The following is a 19,364-nucleotide window of genomic DNA, read 5'->3' as shown; positions in this document are numbered from 1 at the left end:
CCCCCCCCCCCCCCCCCCCCCCGTCTACTGGCCTGCCCCTCATGTTCTCACTGAACTATGGTCTGTAACAGCCCCTCCCAGAATTTCTCCTTAGGAATAGTCAGGCTCAGTTTCTCTTCTTTCCTATGGTGTCATATTGATTTTAACCTAAAGCCAAACTTGAAATCCATCTGTGTGAAATTTCATGGTTGGCTTGAATCCAACATTCCAGCCTGAGTACATCATTTGCAATCTTAACTCCGTCATCCATCATATTCATATCCATGTGGTCCTCCCTTCCAGGGATCACAGGACCAATCGAGCAGCCTCCTGAGCTCTCATCCAAAACACTACCTTGGGGGAAAATAAATGCAAGAGGACACGTGCATGCATGTGCGCGCGCGCGCACACACACACACACACCACACACACAGATGCTTATCCGTCCTTCCTTGAGACAGGTGTAGCCTGGCTGCCCTGGAACTCGATTTATAGACCAGGCTGGGCTTGAACTCACAGAGATCCATCTGCCTCTGTCTCCCGAGTCCTGGGATTAAAGGCTGTACCACCATGCCTGGCTCCCATCAGTGGTCTTGGCATTCAAGCAGTAACACTACCCACTCTGAGTCGGCTTCGCGGCACCGTGGCCCTGTCCATCTTTCTCCACGCCATCGCTGGTGTCAAGTTCGCAGGCAAAACATTCACACGCGGAAAGCATGCTTAAAAAATAAACTTAAAAAAACAAACAAAAAGAGGTGGAAGCAACGGCTGGCTTTTACTGCTGATGTCCTCTTGCCTGGAGCCTGCTGTAGAATGCTGTACAGAAGGAATCCTGCCACCATGGCCCCTTCTGTTTTGAGCTGTTCTCTTCTTCCTTTTCCTCGTTTTCAGTTCAGCTTATTCTGAAAACCCGTCTCCTGATTTTCTTTTCCATTTTATTTTATAAGCGTGGGTGTTTTGCCTGAGCATATGTCTAGGCACCACATGTGTGCCTGGTGCCCATGGAGGCCCAACGAAGCATTGGAGCCCCTGGAACCGAAGTCACATACAGCTGCTTGTGAGCCACCATGTGGCTGTTGAGAAATTAACCTACATTCTCCAGAAGAGCAGCCGGGGCTCTTAACCGTTGAGCCGTCTTCTCATTCGGTCCCTTGGCGTTTTTCTTCACTACAGGTAATAATTGCTTATTGGACTAGACCACTTAGAGCCATTTTTACCTGCTACAAAATACACATGGCCAAATTACAATGGTGCTATTTGGACGCTGGGTTAGCCAGCATTCAATGCACTTTACTGGCATTTGTACCCGACAATAAGCTTATCCGGCAGTAACCCTACTGGAAACCTGGAGCACCGGTAGTGTTCTGTGGATCCAGGGATCACTGCATTGGAGCAAGCACTGTTGGTATGTGTCTTTGGGTCCCACCTCTCCCTAACCATCCTGTGATGTCCTACACCAGGTAGAGGGTTTTTAGCACCCCAGTTCTTCATGGGAGCTCTAGCTCGTCTCTGGTCAGATCACCTACCCATCTGGGCTGGAACTTTTTCCCATAGGCCCTGGCCCCAGCCACAGTTTCACTAGGTCCTCGGTCTTCATTCGCTGCTTTGAGGATGGCCTCTCATTTGGCTTCCATGAGCCCCACATGCCCACCCACGTGATATCATGAACACGTCACCACACTCCATCTTGGCCAAAAGGCAACAAAGAAACAGTGAATGAATACATTATAATAGAAAAGAAGTGTTCAGGAGTAAGGGGTCCCTCCTGCAGACTAGAGCCTAGGACCGGCCCTTCCAACAAGCAGCAAGGGACTCTTACCTTAGAGGGTGGCCACACCCTTCAACATCTCAAGGGGGCGCTACACATTTGAAAAATTTCTACAGATAGAGAAACAAGAAAAACACACCCACTTCCCAACAGAGGTTGCACACACGGGCTGGGTGTTGGGTGGGTGGGGTGGGCTCTCCCACAGTGCTGGGAACCTTCATTTCTCAGTCAGAGCCCAGGAGAAGATCTACCGAAAGGCATTAAAAGCGCCTGATCTCACAAGACAACGGAACTGATTGGAGCTACAGACCCAGGGCAGCTGTGGAAGGCGATGGGGATGCAGAGAAAAGAGATGCCCACTGTCATCTGGTCACCTCAGGGAGGGACCCAGGTAGCTGTCAGGCCTGGCCCTAGTCTGGTAGAGGAGATTTGGAGGGGGGGTCACTACGTAGACCCCCATCACCACACTAGGGATGTGTGGCCACAAAAGGGACAGTATTCATTTGGGGAGGCAGGTTTGTTCATCCAGGCATTGGCTCGGTTGGTGAATGTGGCCAGTCACTGATGAGGGGCCACATGGACATGGGGCGTGTCCTGCTCACAGGCTGGCTTTCCCTTGCATGTGTCTGTTGGGTGCCCTCTGCCCACCTGGCCCCTTGCCAGCTGAGTTGAAACCACGGTGTGGCTGCGCACAGGACACTCACCAGCAGAGGAGCCCGGCCACCACGGCTGTCCAGGTGACGCAGCAGGAGTTGGACTGCTTGGTCTCCACTGTGTGGTCCCGCCGGCAGCAGCATGTACACACCAGGTAAACAGCGAGGAAGATGAGGTTCAGGCCCAAGCCAATGGCTGCAACCACCCCCAGGAAGAGCAGCGACTGTAAGAGAGGGAGGGGCCGTGTCAGCTTCCGGTCCAGCAGCAGGGTGGGGAGTCCCGGGAGCCTACTGCATCTTTATGCTCAGCTCTCTAAATAAACAGCCTGTCCTCCATTGGTGCCAGCATGGGGATAATGGATGAACCGGAAGGGCTTGGCGATGAGAAGGGTTGGTGAGGGGTCCAGAACTGGCTAGGCAATTCAAATCTCTCTCGGTCTCTCTGTATCTCTGTCTCTGTCTCTCTGTGTTTCTAGATCAATTTGATAGAGGTGGGGAGATCCACCAGGAATGTGGGCGGGATCATCGGCTGGAGTTCCAGACTGAATATGAAAGAGAAAGCCAGTTGAAGCAGCAGCCTTCGGTCTCTCTTAGGTGCTCCGTGAAACTAAGCTACGGACACTAAGAATCACAGATGCTGCCATACCTCGGCCCCACCAGGCCAGACCAGTCTTTTTATATCAAAAGGCAATGTGCTTATCCCAAATGCTGGAGCTCTCCAGAGTCCTCAGAAGTCAGCTCGGTGATATAGGGTGGGTATAAAGGAGCCAGGGTAGATAATCTGTGGTGTCCTCCTTGCTGTACCCTGCCAGGGACAATCAACTGACATGCCAGTGTAGCAGTGAAGCCAGAACGTGGAGGGGTGTGGGGATACCTCTTCAGTTCCCCTTAGCAGCTCAGGGTTTTCAAAGGGAACCGTTGCTGTTGGGAGGCCTAGGTGGCCCCCTCCACCGCTTCTTCCAATCCCTTGATTTGGCCAGATGGACGCCAGATGGTCCAGGGATCAGTGGCCGTCAGCCAGGGCTGGACCTGGCTCTAAGTCAGGCTCCTGAGCTGACAGCTTCCTGGCTTCCCATTCGGCCTCAGCCATGCCCTCATCCAGAGTGTCCCAGTGGGGGTTGCTCTCTCTAGAGCTTTCGCCAGGGAACCTGGGCGGGTGGTAGCAATCATGTGTGCAGGAGACCACAGGGAGGCGACCCGCGGCACTGAGGCTGGTGGCTGCAGGCTGGATAGACTGTATGGAGATGAACCCTATGGGCAACTGCTCAGCTGCCCTGCATCCCTGGGAGGATGCAGGCAGCTCATAGGACCCCTGACTGGGCTGCCCTGATGCTAACACTGGGTAGACAGGCTTCTCATCCTTAGGGACAAATCTGGAAGTGATGAGGTCAACTGGGAGGACAAATGAGACGTCTCATTTCCCTTAGCAAATGCCCACTTCCACCTGGGCAACACTCAAGCATGGACGGGAGCTCCTTCCTCCTCTAGGGAGGTGGAAGGTAGGGCAGCATCTCTGAGTGCAGCATCCTCCATAGTCCTCAAGCTGAGGCAGGCCTGGACCACCCTCCTGCCCCTTAGAATGACCTCAAAACTCTGCTGTCCTGAGACAGTGGGAAGTCACTGCCCACCTTCCTGGAAGGCATTTTCCCCTGCAGAGGAGGCTGGGGCAGGGGAAGGGTGATTAAGCTCCCCACACGAAGTCAGCACCCTGCAACTTGCTCTCTGACAGAAGCAGGACACCTCACTGGAGCTGGGGGACTCTGAAGGCCTACCCTGGACCTAGCCTGTCAGAGTTGGAAGTAGGAGGAGTTGAAGATGGGGTCCAGGTGAGTGGTTTGCCTAGCAAGCTGGAAGGCCAGGATTGTACCCCCAGCGCTGCATAAAACTGGGCCTGGTGGTTCACACGTATAATCCCATGTAGAGGGGACACCTTGGCTTCCTGACAGACAACAACTCACTTTGAAAATTCAGAGCTCTAGGTGGGCCTGAAGAGGGGAGGATCAGAAGCTCAGTGCCGTCTTTGGTTACATACTTGATCTGAAGTCTGTCTGGGCCATATGAGACTCCATCTCAAAGATCAACAACAGCAACAGTGTGGGGGTTTGAATGGAAATGGCCCCACTAGGCCCATAGGGAGTGGCACTACTAGGAGGTGTGGCCTTGTCAGAGGAAATGCATCACTGGGATACGTGGGAGTGGGGCGGGGTGGGCTTTGAAGTTTTAGAAGTTCAAGCCAGGCCCAGAGTCACTCTCTCTTCCTGCTGCCTGTTGATCCAGATGTAAAATTCTTGGCTCCTTTCCCAGCACCATGTCTGCCTGTGTGCTGCCACGCTTCCTGCCATGATGATAATGGACTAAACCTCTTAACTGTAAGCCAGCCCCAATTAAATGCTTTCCTTTATAAGAGTTGAAATGGTCATGGCACCTCTTCGCAGCAATAAAACCCTAACTAGAACAAACAACAAAATCCCAAAGAACAGAACAAAACTAGAGCTGACCCCATGCCAACTATATCTCACTCAAGTTCAGAAGCAACAGATTAATTAAGGGATGATCCTTCTACCCCCCCACCCCACCCCATCCTGCCACACCCCCCAGCAGTTTAGCTTCTTCTTGAAATTGAGTCAGAGAGGACACAGAGAGCCTTGGGGGTGCAATTACCACTGTTGGTTTTTGTTTGTTTGTTTTAATGCGCACTTGTGCTTTGCCATGGGTATTGGGTACCCTGGAACGAGAAATACAGAAAATTGTGAGGTGACATGTGGGTGCTGGGAATTGAACCTGGGTCCTTTGGAAGAGCAGTCAGTGCTCTTAACAACTGAGCCATCTCTCCAGCCCCACCACTGTTGGGTCTCTGTTGGAGGAAGCAGTTTGTTGGTTCCCAGTTGCTCAGCCCCGAAATAAACACACAGAAACTATATTATCTAAATCACTGATTGGCTCATTAGCTCTAGCTTCTTATTGGTTAACTCTTATATCTTTGACCCATCTCTATTAATCTGTATATGGCCACATGGCTGTGGCTTACTGGATAAAGTTCTGTCCGTCTGTCTCCTGCAGGACTACATGGCTTCTCTCTGACTCTGCCTCCTTTCTCCCAGCATTCAGTTTATCCCCGTGCAGGGCCAAGACAGTTTCTTTATTAACCAATGGTATTCACAGCATACAGAGGGCAATCCCACATCAGGTCCCCACACTGTCCTTGAGCTCACTATGTAGCCCAGCTTTACCTTGTCCTGTTGGTGTCCCTCTCTTGTAAGTGCCAGTGCCAGGATGACGTGTTCCTACCACATCCAGATCTAGAAATGACTCTCGGTGGCTGGACATGGTGGCACACATCTGTGCCCATCATCCTAGCAATCAAGGAAGTAAGGCTGGCCTGGACTTCAGAATGAGATCCTGTTTCCAAAAACTAAAAGTAAGCCCCACCCCACTTTTCTTACAGGCCCTGAAATCCCACCACCAAGAAACAGGCATTCCCATTGGACAACCTGCAAGCCACTGTGTGTCTATATGCACCGTGACCCAGCAGCTCTACTTCATAGAGAGGAGGGGTGTGTCATCCCCACAAGATCCACATACAAAAGTCCACAGTCACTCAGCTCAGCGGTAGTCAGCAAACACTGGAAACAGCCCATGTGCTCACCACTCAACACACGCCTGGTGCTGTAGTCATATGATGCAACACTACACAGGCCTGAGAGGGTACCAGCAGCTACGTATGATATGGGTAAACCTAACAGAGGGGGATGAGGCAACGGGGCAACAGACCATACTCAGTGCTTTCAGAGGTGATCACCTGTGGCATCGGAGGTGGAGGCGGATGCCACAGTGCCTTGGGTGGTCAAGGGCACACTTGGCCAGGATAATATATTACATACAAGGTGAGGGTTGCGGAGAGGATTTGGTGGTAAGAATACTTGCTGACAAGCATGGGGACTTGAGTTCGGATCCTGGCTCCCACCTCAAAGTCTGAGTATGGTCACATACATGCACACACGCACACACAAAACCTATAACCCCAGATCTATAGAGAGAAGATAGGAAGGAGGCTTGTTGGCTCCCCCACCTTGTTCTAAACACAGTGAGAAGCCCTGACTCATGGGAGTAGGGCTGAGTGTGATGGAGCCAGACACCCAATGTCTCCTTCTGTCCTCCATGTGTGAAAAAGCATGTGCATATGTACACATGTGTATATCCACCAAAACACACATGTATGTATCCACCACTGCACACACAGACACATTTTTTTAAAATAACAAAATTAGCCAGGTGGTGGTGGTGTACACCTTTAATCCCAGCACTCGCAAGACAGAGGCAGGCCGACCTCTGTCAGTTCGAGGCTAGCCTGGTCTACAAAGCGAGTTCCAGGACAGTCAAGGCTGCATAGAGAAACCCTGTCTTGGGAGACAGTGGGGTTGATTAAGCTGAAGAGATAAGAATAGACATGTTGTATTACGTTATAATGAATAAATATATAATTTACATTTTATTACATTTATTTATGTGTGGGGGTGCACACATTTCATGACTCTAGTGTGGGAGTCAGAGCACAACTTTAGGGTGTCAATGCTCACCTTATGCATTGTGGGCCGTGGGTACAGAATTCACGTCATCAGGATTGGTGGCAAGTGTCTTACTCTCTGAGCCATTTCACCAGCCCCAGAAAGTATTTCCAATAACAATGACTGGCGTTGCCAAGCTAATGGCCCAGCTGCCTTCACTCCCAGGAGGGTGTCCTCTGTGGTCCCCCCAAGCAGAAGGAACCGTTGATTCTGCCAGGTGTCCCCAGCCAGGAGGGAGACGAGCCACTGCCTTTCCAGTCTCTATAAACCTGACCCGCCAGCTCTCCACAGCTGGTTGCTGGATTTCTGGTTCCTGGAAATTATGAGCCGAGATTTCCTGCGGGGCCCTGAACTCCTGAGCCTGGATTTCCTGGACAGCTCTGGGTCTGGGCCCTCTCCAGGCCAGGCAGTTAGCCTCAATTCGGTCAATAATAACAGGTCAGGGTAAAATGGCTGTGGATAGGAAGCCCAAATACAGTCAGGGTGGGGCTGTTAGTTGTTCACCCCATGAGTCCTAGGCACTAAAGGGGGAGCTGGAAACTGGGCTGTCCATGGGCCAAGGACCAAGGGACAGAAAGGAAAGGGAATTAGGAAAGAAAGATGGGGTGGGGAAGACAGAGGGAAGCACAGTCAACTTGGTGCCACCTGCTGCTCTATCAGACCATTATGTCTCTCTGTTCCTAATTAGTGCACGGGCAGGACAGGGACTGGGGACGGAAGACGGGTGGATAATTCCACTCATACACACTCAAGCGATCGCCAACGTCCACATGGCCCTGCGACTCCTACTGCCCCGCCCCCCACCCTCACACCACCACTGCTGCCGGCCCAGCACCATGCCCATCATCAAAGCTCCTTCAGTTCTTTCTGGCTTATCATCTGCAGTCAGCACCACCCCAGGACTCAGGTCAGGGGGACAGCGGCAGCCACTGTAGACAGACCCTGAGGGAGTACGGACAACTTGAGTGGTGTGCTAGCCTCTGGTGGAAGCAGGTGGCCTCTCCTCATGCTCTGTAGGGACAGCAGCACCTCAAAGCTAGGGAAGGGTTAATTCCTTGGGGAACTGGCGTGACTGCCTGATGACCATGACTCCAAGTTCAGATGGAATGAACGGGCTTCCTCATCCCGACCTTGGCTCATCTCCCACAGGGCTGGGTTCTGAAAGTCTGCATTTTCCTCCTCAGATCTGCCTCCAGCTGAGCCAGAGCATCCTGTTGTTCTCCCAGAATTCCACACTCCATCCCTTCCATACTCAGTTGGGGCTTAAAAAAAAAAAAAAAAAACCCAGACAAGACAGGATCTATAGCCCAGGCTGGTCTCAAACTGCATATGAAGCCAAGAGTTATTTTTTGTTTGTGTTTATATTATTGTTATTATTTAGGCAGGATCTTTCTAAATCCCCAGCTGTCCTGGAATTTACTGTGTATGCCAGGCTGGTCTAGAACTCACAAAGATCCACTGGCTTCTGCTTTCTAAGTGCTGGGATCGAGGCATGTGTTTAACATACGCATATTTTTGGGTTGCTGGGGATGCAGCTCAGGGCTTCGTCCATGTGTGTTAGGCAAGAACTCCCAACTAAGCTACATCTTCAACTTCTCACAGGGGACTCTCAGGGGAGTCTGTGAACTGAGACGTGGGAAAATCCAAGTCAAATTCCAACAATGAACACCTTCCTAACACAGGGCCTGCAGAAGGCCTGGATGGGTGTGCTGTTCACAGACCCAACAGGAAGTACTGTGGACAGGACATCATCAGGGTCTGGCCTCTCCTGAGTGGCTGGTGGATGATAAGGGCGACGATTCCCCAGATGAGAAGGGAACTGAAGTAGCTTAAGAGACATAGCCCTGGTGTGGGAAGTCCCTTTGTATATGTGTTGTTTTTATTGGGCAATGAATAAAGAAATTGCTTGAGCCTATTGCAGGGCAGAACAGAGCTAGGTGGGGGGTGTGGGGGGAAAACTAAGCTGAATGCTGGGAAAAAGAAGGCAGAGTCAGGAGACACCATGTAGCTGCTGCTACCGGGAACAGACAATTCAGAATCTTGCGGGTAGGCCACGAGCCTCGTGGTAAAATATAAAATAACGGAAATGGGTTAAATTAAGATGTAAGAGCTAGCCAATAAGAAGCTAGAACTAATAGGCCAAGCAGTGATTTAGTTAATAGTTTCTGTGTGGTTATTTCAGGGTTGAGCAGCCGGTAACAAATGAGCGGCCTCCTACAACACAGTTCAACTTTTTGTGACTTTCTAATTATCCTTAGCACTGCCACCTGGGTACCAAGCCAGTTGGGGTCTTCTCCCCACGCGGGGATTATGGCTACCTGCTTCCCACCCGTGAGCTCTTTGGCCTTTTTGCTACTCTTCAGAGCAGGGATCAGATCATCTCCCACTTCCAGGATCTGGGATGGAGAGCTAGGCTACTCCCTGTTATAGACACAGCTCAGTAGAATTCCTGATCCCTGCCCTGTCAGCCTCTGCTGGGCCCAGAGACACTTTCTCTGAATCGCTGGTGATGCAGAGGCTTCTTGAGGACTCAGACTCAAGTTCAATGGGGAGAGGTGTGGAGGCCAAAAAATGTAGGCCCATTTCCACCTTGTCTGTCCATCAGAGAGTTTGGAGACTGGCAGGTATAATTACAGCTCCTAATTCAGGAGGTGGTTGCCTGGCTTTTTTGAAATTAAGATAGCTCAATGCCGTCAGGAAGAGTGGTCAGGATATGCAAATGTACTTCTGTTCCTTCTTTTGTAACTGTGAGGTCACCTAGAGAGGGCAGTCTTCAGCACACGTGACCTAGGGCATCTTAGCTACCTGGAGAACAGAATGCTAAGGATTTGATGTCTCAGAGTGATAAGGCCATAGACAGTGTGAGTTAACCTTTTGTAACACGTTTAAATAAAGTCTTTTGTTACCTTCTCCCCTAGTTTACGTTGGGTACAGATTGTGGCAGATGATACCAAGGTGACCTTTGCTAAGGCAAGGTGAAAAAAAAAAAAACCCTTGCACTGGATTATACAAAAGACCTGACCCTATATTAATTTGGGGATGGAGGATGTGTTTGTGCTTTTTTCACAGGAAGAAAATAAACCTGGATGAGATGACTGCACTTACAGAAAAGGAGAGCCAGCCCCCATGACATGGTAGCTGCTAACGCCCCCACAGAGGAGTACCCGCCCTGATGACATCACAGCCGCTGATGACTCCATAGGGGAAGTGAAAAGAGGTTCCTGAGCCCATGATCCTGACTTCTCATAACCACCATGCTGCAGGCCGAGGAAAGAGGTACCTGAACCAATCATCCTGAAAACAACTGGCTGCAGTCTGACATCAGCGTGGTGATGACTGGTGATTTCCAGCCTCTTGATGGACTTGCTACGCAGACTTCCAGACCTCCTGAGTCCTGTTTACCATGGAGTTGGACCAGAACCACAGACTGAACATTTGACTGTTTACTCTTTTTTGTTTGTTTGTTTGTTTTTTTGAGACAGGGATTCTCTATAGCTTTGGAGCCTGTCCTGGAACTAGTTCTTGTAGACCAGGCTGGCCTTGAATTCAGAGATCGGCCTGCCTCGGCCTCCCAAGTGCTGGGATTAAAGGTGTGCGCCACTACCACCCAGTCGAATGCTTTACTCTTTGGGACACAGAACTCATTTTGACAGTGTGATATTGTATCAGCTGTTGAAATATTGGACCTGAGAACTGAGACCTAAACTTTCCCCTGGGGGGGGGAGGGGAAGGACTCATTACAAGGAGTGTGAAGCCCTCTTCAGTAGGAGGAGGGTGGCCTAAGGGTGTGGCTGCTGCTCAGAGACTGGACAGTTACTTAAAAGCAGCAATGCCGCTGGACTCTCACCCATCAGAAAACTTTTCTTGTCTTTTGATTGCAATGGATTTAAGAGAATTGTGATAGGACAAATTGTGGGTTTATTGTTAATTTCCATTCTAGAATTATGGTATTGACCAGTTAATGTTTGTAGCTACTTTAGCTTCCCATAAGAAGTTAAGAAAAGTTTTGACACTTCCTATGAGCACTTGGATTTGATATATTGATAAGAAATTTAGACTTTGTGTGTGTGTGTGTGTGTGTGTGTGTGTGTGTGTGTGTGTGTGTGGTTTTTCGAGACAGGGTTTCTCTGTAGCTTTGGAGCCTGTCCTGGAACTAGCTCTTGTAGACCAGGCTGGCCTTGAACTCACAGAAATCCAACTGCCTCTGCCTCCCAAGTGCTGGGATTAAAGGCATGCGCCACCACTGCCTGGCAAGAAATTTAGATTTTGATACAGTAAAAAAATGGTTAAAAAGTGCTCCCCACCAACTGAAAAGGACATTCCCAACCCTAATGATCCCCCCTCTCCTTTAATTAGGAGACTGCAGTCATTAGCAGCATGATTATTCACAAAACACTAACTAATTACAGATGAACTCTCTTGACAAAAAGAATTGTCTCTGAGACACAGAGCCCAAAAGTATTTTTCTCCCTTAATCCTATGTTTACAGAGGTCGGCAGTCAGTGACTGGTCTGATCCTCCCCCTGCCCCAGGCACCTAAGACTAAGACGTGGACTTGCATAATTAGGATGCTGTTTCTAAGGGCGTGTCTGGGAAATGGGGAAGTGTTCGCCTAAGGCGGATGATCATCTGTCCTGTTGTAGAAGCACAGGCTTTATTAAAATTAATAAAAAAGAGGAATTGGGGGCTGGAGAGATGGCTCAGAGGTTAAGAGCATTGCCTGCTCTTCCAAAGGTCCTGAGTTCAATTCCCAGCAACCACACGGTGGCTCACAACCAGCTGTAATGGGGTCTGGTGCCCTCTGCAGGCATACACACAAGCAGAATAGTGTATACATAATAAATAATATTAAAAAAAAAGAGGAATTGTAGAGACCAAAAAAAAAATGCAGGCCCGTTTCCACCTTGTCTGCCGGTCAGAGAGTTTGGAGACTAACAGGTATAATCAGGAGGTGGTTGCCTGGTTCTTTTGAAATTAAGAGAACTCAATGTGCCGGATGGTGGTGGCGCACGCCTTTAATCCCAGCAGAGGCTGGTCTCTGTGAGTTCAAGGCCAACCTGGTCTACAAGGAGCTAGTTCTAGGCCAGGCTCCAAAACTACTGAGAAACCCTGTCCCAAAAAACAAACAAACAAAAAAGCTTAATGCCCAATGCCATACTGATGGGTGGTCAGGATATGCAAATGTACTGCTGTTGTAACTATGAGGTCACCTATAGAGGGCGGTCTTCAGCATATGTGACCTAGAGCACCTTAGCTACCTAGAGAACAGAATGCTAATGATTTGAAGTCTCAGAGTGATGAGGCCATTGACCATGTGAGTTAACCTCGTGTTATCATGTTAATAAAGCCTTTTGTGACCTTCTCCCCCAGTTTACACTGGGTATAAAAGCTGTGGTACAATAAATGCGGGTGATTTCAGGCTTTCAATAATCCCTGTAAAACCCTCCTGGTACTGTCTTATGATTCCTGTCTTATTGTTTGATGTGTCTTCGTATTCTTTACTTATATTTCTTCAATTCCCACGCCTCTACCCCGGTAAGAAGTATACATGTTGAGGCCGGTCCTTGACAGAGAAGATGAGGAGGACCAGCATCTCAGAAGAATAGGGACTTCTCAGGTGCCCAAAGTCCCCAGGCAGAAGCCAAGAGTGGTAACACACAACTGTAATTCCAGATCTTAGGGTGGGTGGGAGGCAGATGGATCACCAGTTGGAAGCTAGCCTCAACTACATTGGGGCACTCGCCTCAAAAATAAATTAATAAATGAATGAATGAATAGGAGGGGCGAGTGGGGATGTAACTTGTTGGTAGAGTGCTTCCCTAGCACGTGGGAAACCTTGGGTTCAGACCCCAGCACTCCATAGACAGGGCATGGTGACACAGACCTGTAATCCCAGCACTGGGGAGGTAGAGGCAAGAGTATCAGAAGTTCAATATCTTTGCTGTGTGGTGAATTCAAGGCAAGTCTGAACTACATAAAACCCTGTCTCCAATCAATCAATCAATCAATCAATCAAGAGCTGGCAAGATGGCTCTGCAATTAAGAGCACTTGTTGCTCTTGCAGAGGGCAGGGGTTCAGTTTCCATCACCTTCAGGGTGGCTCCCGTCTCATCTGTAACTCCAGTTCCAAGGGCATCTACTCCCCTCTTCTTGCCTCTTCTAGTCAGAAAGAAAAAAAAAATCCCAGGAAGCAAGCAGAGCCCGTCTTTCTCAGGAAAGTTCTAGACCACAGAACGTGCTCATCAGATGGTCTGCTCCTCTATGCCCTGGTTTTCTTGCTAGGTCCCAGCACACGAAGACTCATTCCTGGAGCCTAACTGGCCATTTCCAGCCTATCTACACACGTGTGTAAACACACACACACACACTGACCCTAAAGTCCACACTGTGACTTTCCCATGCGTTTTCCAGTCTCCCCTGCTCAGGCCCTTTAGCTCTCTTCTTCTCTGTTTTATAGGGCACAGTCCTTAGACACCCATCATCTCAAGACCATTCGCCTAATGATGGCATCACTGGGTCTGGCTATGTCTTCTGCAAACGCCCGCACTGTGCGTGCACTGTAGAATAACTCATGGGATTACATGCAGGTGAAGGGGGAATCTCATCTGCCTGTGCTCACACAGCCATAGAACTGGAATTCCACCCAGGAATGGTAATGCCCCTGCCTCAAACTATGTTGGCTTCAGAGATGCCTAAGTCACTGCTGCCCTGCTTATCGTATCTTCCAGGCCCTGGCACAACACTCAGCCTCAAATTAAGTTTGCTGAGCACCAAGATGACTTACGATAGAAGGTACCCAGTCTACACCGCGAGCTCATCAGCTGCCTGACTCCAGGGCTCAGTACGAAAGAGACCCGTGGTCAGACAACAAGGGAACCTATCAATATAGGAGTGGCCTTAAATAACACCCAATGCTAGACTTCCATGAAGGCCCACCACATTCATCTCACAGGGTTTTACTTCCTCTCATAGCTGGACCAGGATGGAAGCAGGGGTGGGGTAGGTACAGTGGTCATGAGAAAGAACAAAAACCAAAGGTTTGGGGCTTAGGGACTGGGAGTGGGACTCACCCGTATAGCTGCCATCTAGCCATAGACTGGGGGTGGGTGGAGTCAGGCTTGGGCTGTGGGGGTGACGGGAGTACCCACACCACCCCTCTGCCAGCTAGGGGTCTCCTTGACCCAACTGAGAGGCTAGATTTCTTCAAGGAGAGAGGAGAAAACTATGATTGGACCCAGAGCACAGTCTCTGGGATCTCTCCACACCCCCAACACAGCTGCTGTTCGGAAACCATATCCGTCTCTTTTCAAGCCCTGGCCGAAGGAAGACTCCCTGGAGCTGTGCCGGTAGTCACTAGTCCACAGGGAACACGCCTTCCTTCCAGGACCAGACAAGATGTTTGGGGGGGGGGAGGCGCCAGGTGGGGGGCGGATAGTGCGGACCCAGAGAAGTTAGTGCTGCATTGCCTGGGGGTGACAGTACCCACCCCCAACAGCACAAAGGGGTTCCATCCATCCTCGCAGAAGCGCAGGTGCTGACTGCCCAAGCCTGCAAGCAGCAGGGTCATTGAAAGTTATAATTAGACTCCCTGGTACTGGCTCGTGGGCAGTGCATAGCACAGGGATCAGGAGCCCCTGGCCTCAGAATGAGGATTGTCTGGGAGGGCAAATAAGCCACTCGTGGGTACAGGCTAGAGAGGCTCTGCTCGGTCAGACTGCCCCACAACGGCGATCAGGAGATGGTGCCTAGCCACTGCTGGTAGAGGTCCAAGTCCGACATGGGCACAGAGCTCTGAACTGATAATGGCCCTCTTCCCAGGTTGCCCCAACCCCTGAATCTTTGACCTCGTGAGGGAACTGACTCAGGGGCCGCTGAGGCCGCTGTGGGTTTGACCGCGGCTGAGACGGGCTGAGAGAGACTGTAGCTGGGTCTGGAAGGGGGATCAGAAGCCTGGACCTGCCCACCAAGCCCGCAGCGGGAAGGCCCTGTTTATCAGGGACAACTCAGAAGTACAGAGCGTAGCTGGCACAGGAACCAAGCAAGACCTTGGAATTTCAGAGCCTAGAGGGTGTAGGGATGCCAGAACAGACAGGACAGTTGCAGGATGTCTGAGACGAGGTGAAGCCCCCTTCCTTCCTTGACACAAACAACTTTGGGTTCTTAGCGTCCAAGAGGTTAGTGGTGACTAGTACCGCTGCCTTTGAGAAGGGAAGAGGCAGAAGTATTGGCAGCTGGGGCTGGGGAAAGGAGCACTAAGGACTCTGGACGTTCAAGTCAGTTTCTGTCTAAACTTCTCTCAGGCCGTCAGGACCCGGAGAAAAAGCGTCTGCTGTTGTAGTCTTCGGAAGGGAACTTCGGGGGAACCCCTGCTCACCCACCTCGGCAGCCGGTCACCCTGACTCAGATGCCCCACCCCCACCGTCAGTCTCCGGGTGGGTCAGCCCCCGCCTCCTGGGCGCAGCCTCCGCGCCTTTCCTCTCTTCCTCTGGGCACTCTAACTCCCGTCTTTCCAGCTCTCTGTATCCCGAGGTTCCCAGCCAGGACTAGCGTTCCGGACAAGGGCCTCAGGAGAGCGGAGGGCACTAAACTGAGGTCCGAGGGGGTCTGAGACGCGCGGAGACGCGGGCTGCTGAGGCGAGAGGTTGGAGCAGGGACCTGGGCGCGATCAGACCAGCTCTGGCTCCCTCTCTGAGGGTCTCTTTCAGTGGCTCAGATCTGCGACGCGTGGACTTACCTCCTGGTAAGTCTCGTCGCCGGGGCTGAAGGTGCTGTCCACCCGCTGCAGGCGCAGGCCGAGGTGCGGGACGCTGTGCAGCCACACAACCCACCAGGGCGCGATGTACTCCACGCGCGCCGCCGGCATGGCTTTGGACAAGCTGCAGCCGGTCCGCTGCAAGTGCCACGGCCGCTACTACCACCCGGCTCTGGACGCGATCGGGTCCCGCCCCGCCTCGGCCCCGCCCCAAGTCCAGCCCAAGGCTAGGACACGCCCCGCCCTGCACAAGGCTCTTGTGCTAGGCCCTGGCTGGTCTCTCCTTCAGGACCCCTTCCTGCACACACACACCCGCTCCAGAAATTAGACCCCAAAGCGTCCACTGATCCGATGGGCGAAAAAGGTGTGAAGAGAAGTGAATGTCAGTCCCTAAACTGTGAGGCCTTGCAAGCACAGCAAGATTGTGGACATTTGATGGTGAATGCCTTAGGATGGGAAGGTGAAAAAGACCATGAGTTCAAAGATCATCCTCAGGTTGGTAGTGAGTTGAAGGCCAGCCTAGGCTATGTGAGCCCTATCTTTAAAAAGGAGAGAAAGAGAGAGAGAGAGAGAGAGAGAGAGAGAGAGAGAGAGAGAGAGAGAGGAAAAAGACCACAAAGTGGCCAGTGGACATATAATTAGTAATTTTGGCCTAGGAGGCTGGGTTAGTCCTAAATTCATCCTTCCATTATTTTCTTTCCTAGACCACGTCTCACTACGTAGTGCAGGCAGCCCTGGAACATAGACTAGGCTAACCTTGTAATCAAATGCCTCTGCCTGGGATTAAAGGTGTGTGCCACCCATACCCAGATTGTTTACTGCAGTTGGGGTTAGAACTCAGGGTTTTGGGCACATCTTGTGTCTCTCTCTTTTGGTTACTATCTGGCACATGCGTTTAATCCCAGCACTTGGGAGGCAGAGGTGGGCAGATCTCTGTGAGGCCAGCCTGGTCTACAAGAGCTAGTTCTAGAACAGGCTCCAAAGCTACAGTACAGAGAAACTCTGTCTTGAAAGAAACAAAAACAGAGGCAGGTGGTGGGCAGGTAAGGGTCAGCGGGACACCTGTGAGGTGGCCAAAGGGTCAAATCTGGGTCAAGCTTGGTTGGGAACAGTGCTGGGTAGTCAGCTGGAGGCCGCTTGGCGCTGTAAGCAGAGGAGACCCCGGAGGGTCTAGCTTGGAGAGTCCACTAGGTGCTGCTCGTGTCCTGGAAATGGCGAGGGACACATGTACTGCTTGGCGGGAGAACAGTTGTGGGATCTCGATCCCTTTAGCCAATGGCTTTTGGGGATTACGAACCCCATGGCCTGGTCTTGTCTGTGGATGTGATAGTTTAAAAACTGAGGGAAACGGTCCCACACTGGTTGGAGCGGTGCGGGTGGCTTGTTCTTCACCCCTGGACAGAACAAGCGGCAAAGGCAGCCTGATCAGAGGTTATGTCTAACACTCAGTCTGTGTCAGTTTGAGTGTTTATCCCTATTTTATACTTAAATTCTTGAGAACCATTAACAGACTCTCGTGGCATCTTGAAACAGAACAGACGCCCTTGCTCCGTCCTGCTCTGCCCAGCCACTTGGGGCCCCTCCTCACCATCGCTCCATCCTGTAGTTGCTGAATCTGGTTAAAGATTTATTATTATGCAGTGTCCTGCTTGCCTGTGTGCATGCAGGCCAGAAGAGGGCAGCAAATCTCATTAAAGATGGCTGTGAGCCACCATGTGGTTGCTGGGAATTGCTTAACCTGAGCCATCTCTCCAGTCCCCAGTAGGGGAGGTTTTAAACCTCTTACTCATGAAGATTCCCAGTGTTTCAGAACCCTACATTGGCATGTTTGGGGGGCGGGGATGGAGTTTGGGAATGCCTGAGAGGACAAGTGAAAGGGGAGTTGTGTCTCAGGCGGTGTGTCTCAGGAGTGGCAGATGAGAATCTTGTGGGATCAGGGACAAGTAGGTAAGGGAGAAAGGGAATTCAGACAGGGAAAACCTGGAGCACAGACAATGACAGGATGAGCAGCTGGAAATATTCTGTGCAATTGAGCAGAGGTTAAGATTCATAGGTGGGGGGCTGGAGAGATGGCTCAGCGGTTAAGAGCATTGCCTGCTCTTCCAAAGGTCCTGAGTTCAATTCCCAGCAACCACATGGTGGCTCACAACCATCTGTAATGAGGTCTGGTGCCCTCTTCTGGCCTGCAGGCATCACACAGACAGAACATTGTATACATAATAAATATTTAAAAAAAAATAAATAAAAAAATAAAAAAAAAAGATTCATAGGTGGTGGCGGCGCACGCCTTTAATCCCAGCACTCGGGATCTCTGAGTTCGAGGCCAGCCTGGTGTACAAGAGCTAGTTCCAGGATAGGCAGCAAAGCTACAGAGAAACCTTATCAAACAAAACAAAACCCCCAAAGATTCGTAGATCTACACCCAGAAGGGTGAGTCTGTTTCTTTCCATCTTTATCCCCCCTACCTTGAGGGTTTCTCAGTAACACCCATGACTGTGCTAGAACTCACTCTATAGATCAGACTGACCTCAAACTCACAGACCTGCCTGCCTCTTAGAGTTCTGGGATTAAAGGTGTGCACACCTGGCTCCCTTTTTCTACTAAGACAGGGTCTTGTTAGGTAGCCTAGGCTGACTTTGAGCATGTGGCCATCCTGCCTGTTTCCCAGGTACTGAGATCACAAGTGTATTCTGATACATGTAAATTATACAGAAACAGCTGGCATGGTGACCTATGCCCATGGGCCTGAGATTGCAGCACTCAGGAAGTGGAGGGTCACAAGCTCAGGGCAGCCCAGGCAATGTGGGAGGGCCTCAGGAGAAAACCCCTTTACCCTGTGCCAAATAAAAAATAGGAAGTAGAGAAAAGGGAATAGACGGGAAATGAGGCTGGTTGAAGCAAGTAAGGGGCAAATAAGCCCTCAGCCTCTGAACCTGATACAGCAAGCCCCTTCAGCCAGAAAATCCTGAGGTGCTGCCCAGTGTCCTGCATACCTGTCCTCAGTGACCCCAGGATAATACTGCTCATGTCCCCAAATAGTAACTTTTATGATTTTGAGCCTGGTGCAGAGTCAGAGGATTTGTACTGCAGCAGCCAGTTTCTGAGCTTTCCCTCAGGGTTATGGCATGGCCACCGTGTGGAGCTCAGAAGACCAGAGTCCGCTGAGCATCTAGCTGCTCCCAGCATACCGAGGCAGAGGTGAGGGGAAGCCAACCACTGCAGAGCTCAGTACACCCTACACTGACAAACACTAGCTGGAACCTTAGCAGGGTGCACTGCCACCTGAGGGCACAAAGGCATCATTGAGTCTCTAGAGCCAGCCTGGACCACAGAAGCACCCTACGTGATTCAGGCTTGCCAAGGTAGGAGGCACAGCATGAAAAGGCGCCTTCAGCGGACCACAATGCCAGACAAATCCTGTCAGGCTCCTAGGAGCCAGGGAGTCTTTGAGAAATATGCTGCAAACAAACAAAAAAGCCAAAGCTGTAAACTGCCCTAGAATCCGTTAACACCGCGGGTTCTATCCCGTCCCACCCATTCCCGGGATAAACAAAACCATCTTCCATGAGCTCACAGCGCCCGCAAACTCTCCAGCAAGCACATCACTTCCGTTATAACCTACTGAAGTATTCAATAACCCTCTGCTG

General features: G+C 50.8%; 1 protein-coding gene across 1 annotated transcript in view; it reads right to left on the bottom strand.

Moving 5' to 3' along the window:
• Ttyh2 (tweety family member 2) overlaps positions 1-15,896 on the bottom strand; it is a 44,557-nt gene extending 28,661 nt beyond the window's left edge. Inside the window, exons 1-2 of the mRNA XM_050140367.1 lie at positions 15,700-15,896; positions 2,452-2,624 (exon numbers count right to left, since the gene is read on the bottom strand). Of these exons, the coding sequence (XP_049996324.1) occupies positions 2,452-2,624; positions 15,700-15,828 (302 nt within the window). The 5' untranslated portion in view covers positions 15,829-15,896. The remainder of the gene's footprint in view (positions 1-2,451; positions 2,625-15,699) is intronic.
• Positions 15,897-19,364: the final 3,468 nt, after the last annotated feature.

Source organism: Alexandromys fortis, unplaced genomic scaffold (genome assembly GCF_014885135.2).
Source record: "Alexandromys fortis isolate MF-2015 unplaced genomic scaffold, M_Fortis_MF-2015_v1.1 scaffold_39, whole genome shotgun sequence".
Taxonomy (NCBI): domain Eukaryota; kingdom Metazoa; phylum Chordata; class Mammalia; order Rodentia; family Cricetidae; genus Alexandromys; species Alexandromys fortis.
The sequence above is the reverse complement of the archived record's forward strand: the minus strand, read 5'-3'. Positions and strand labels throughout refer to the sequence as shown.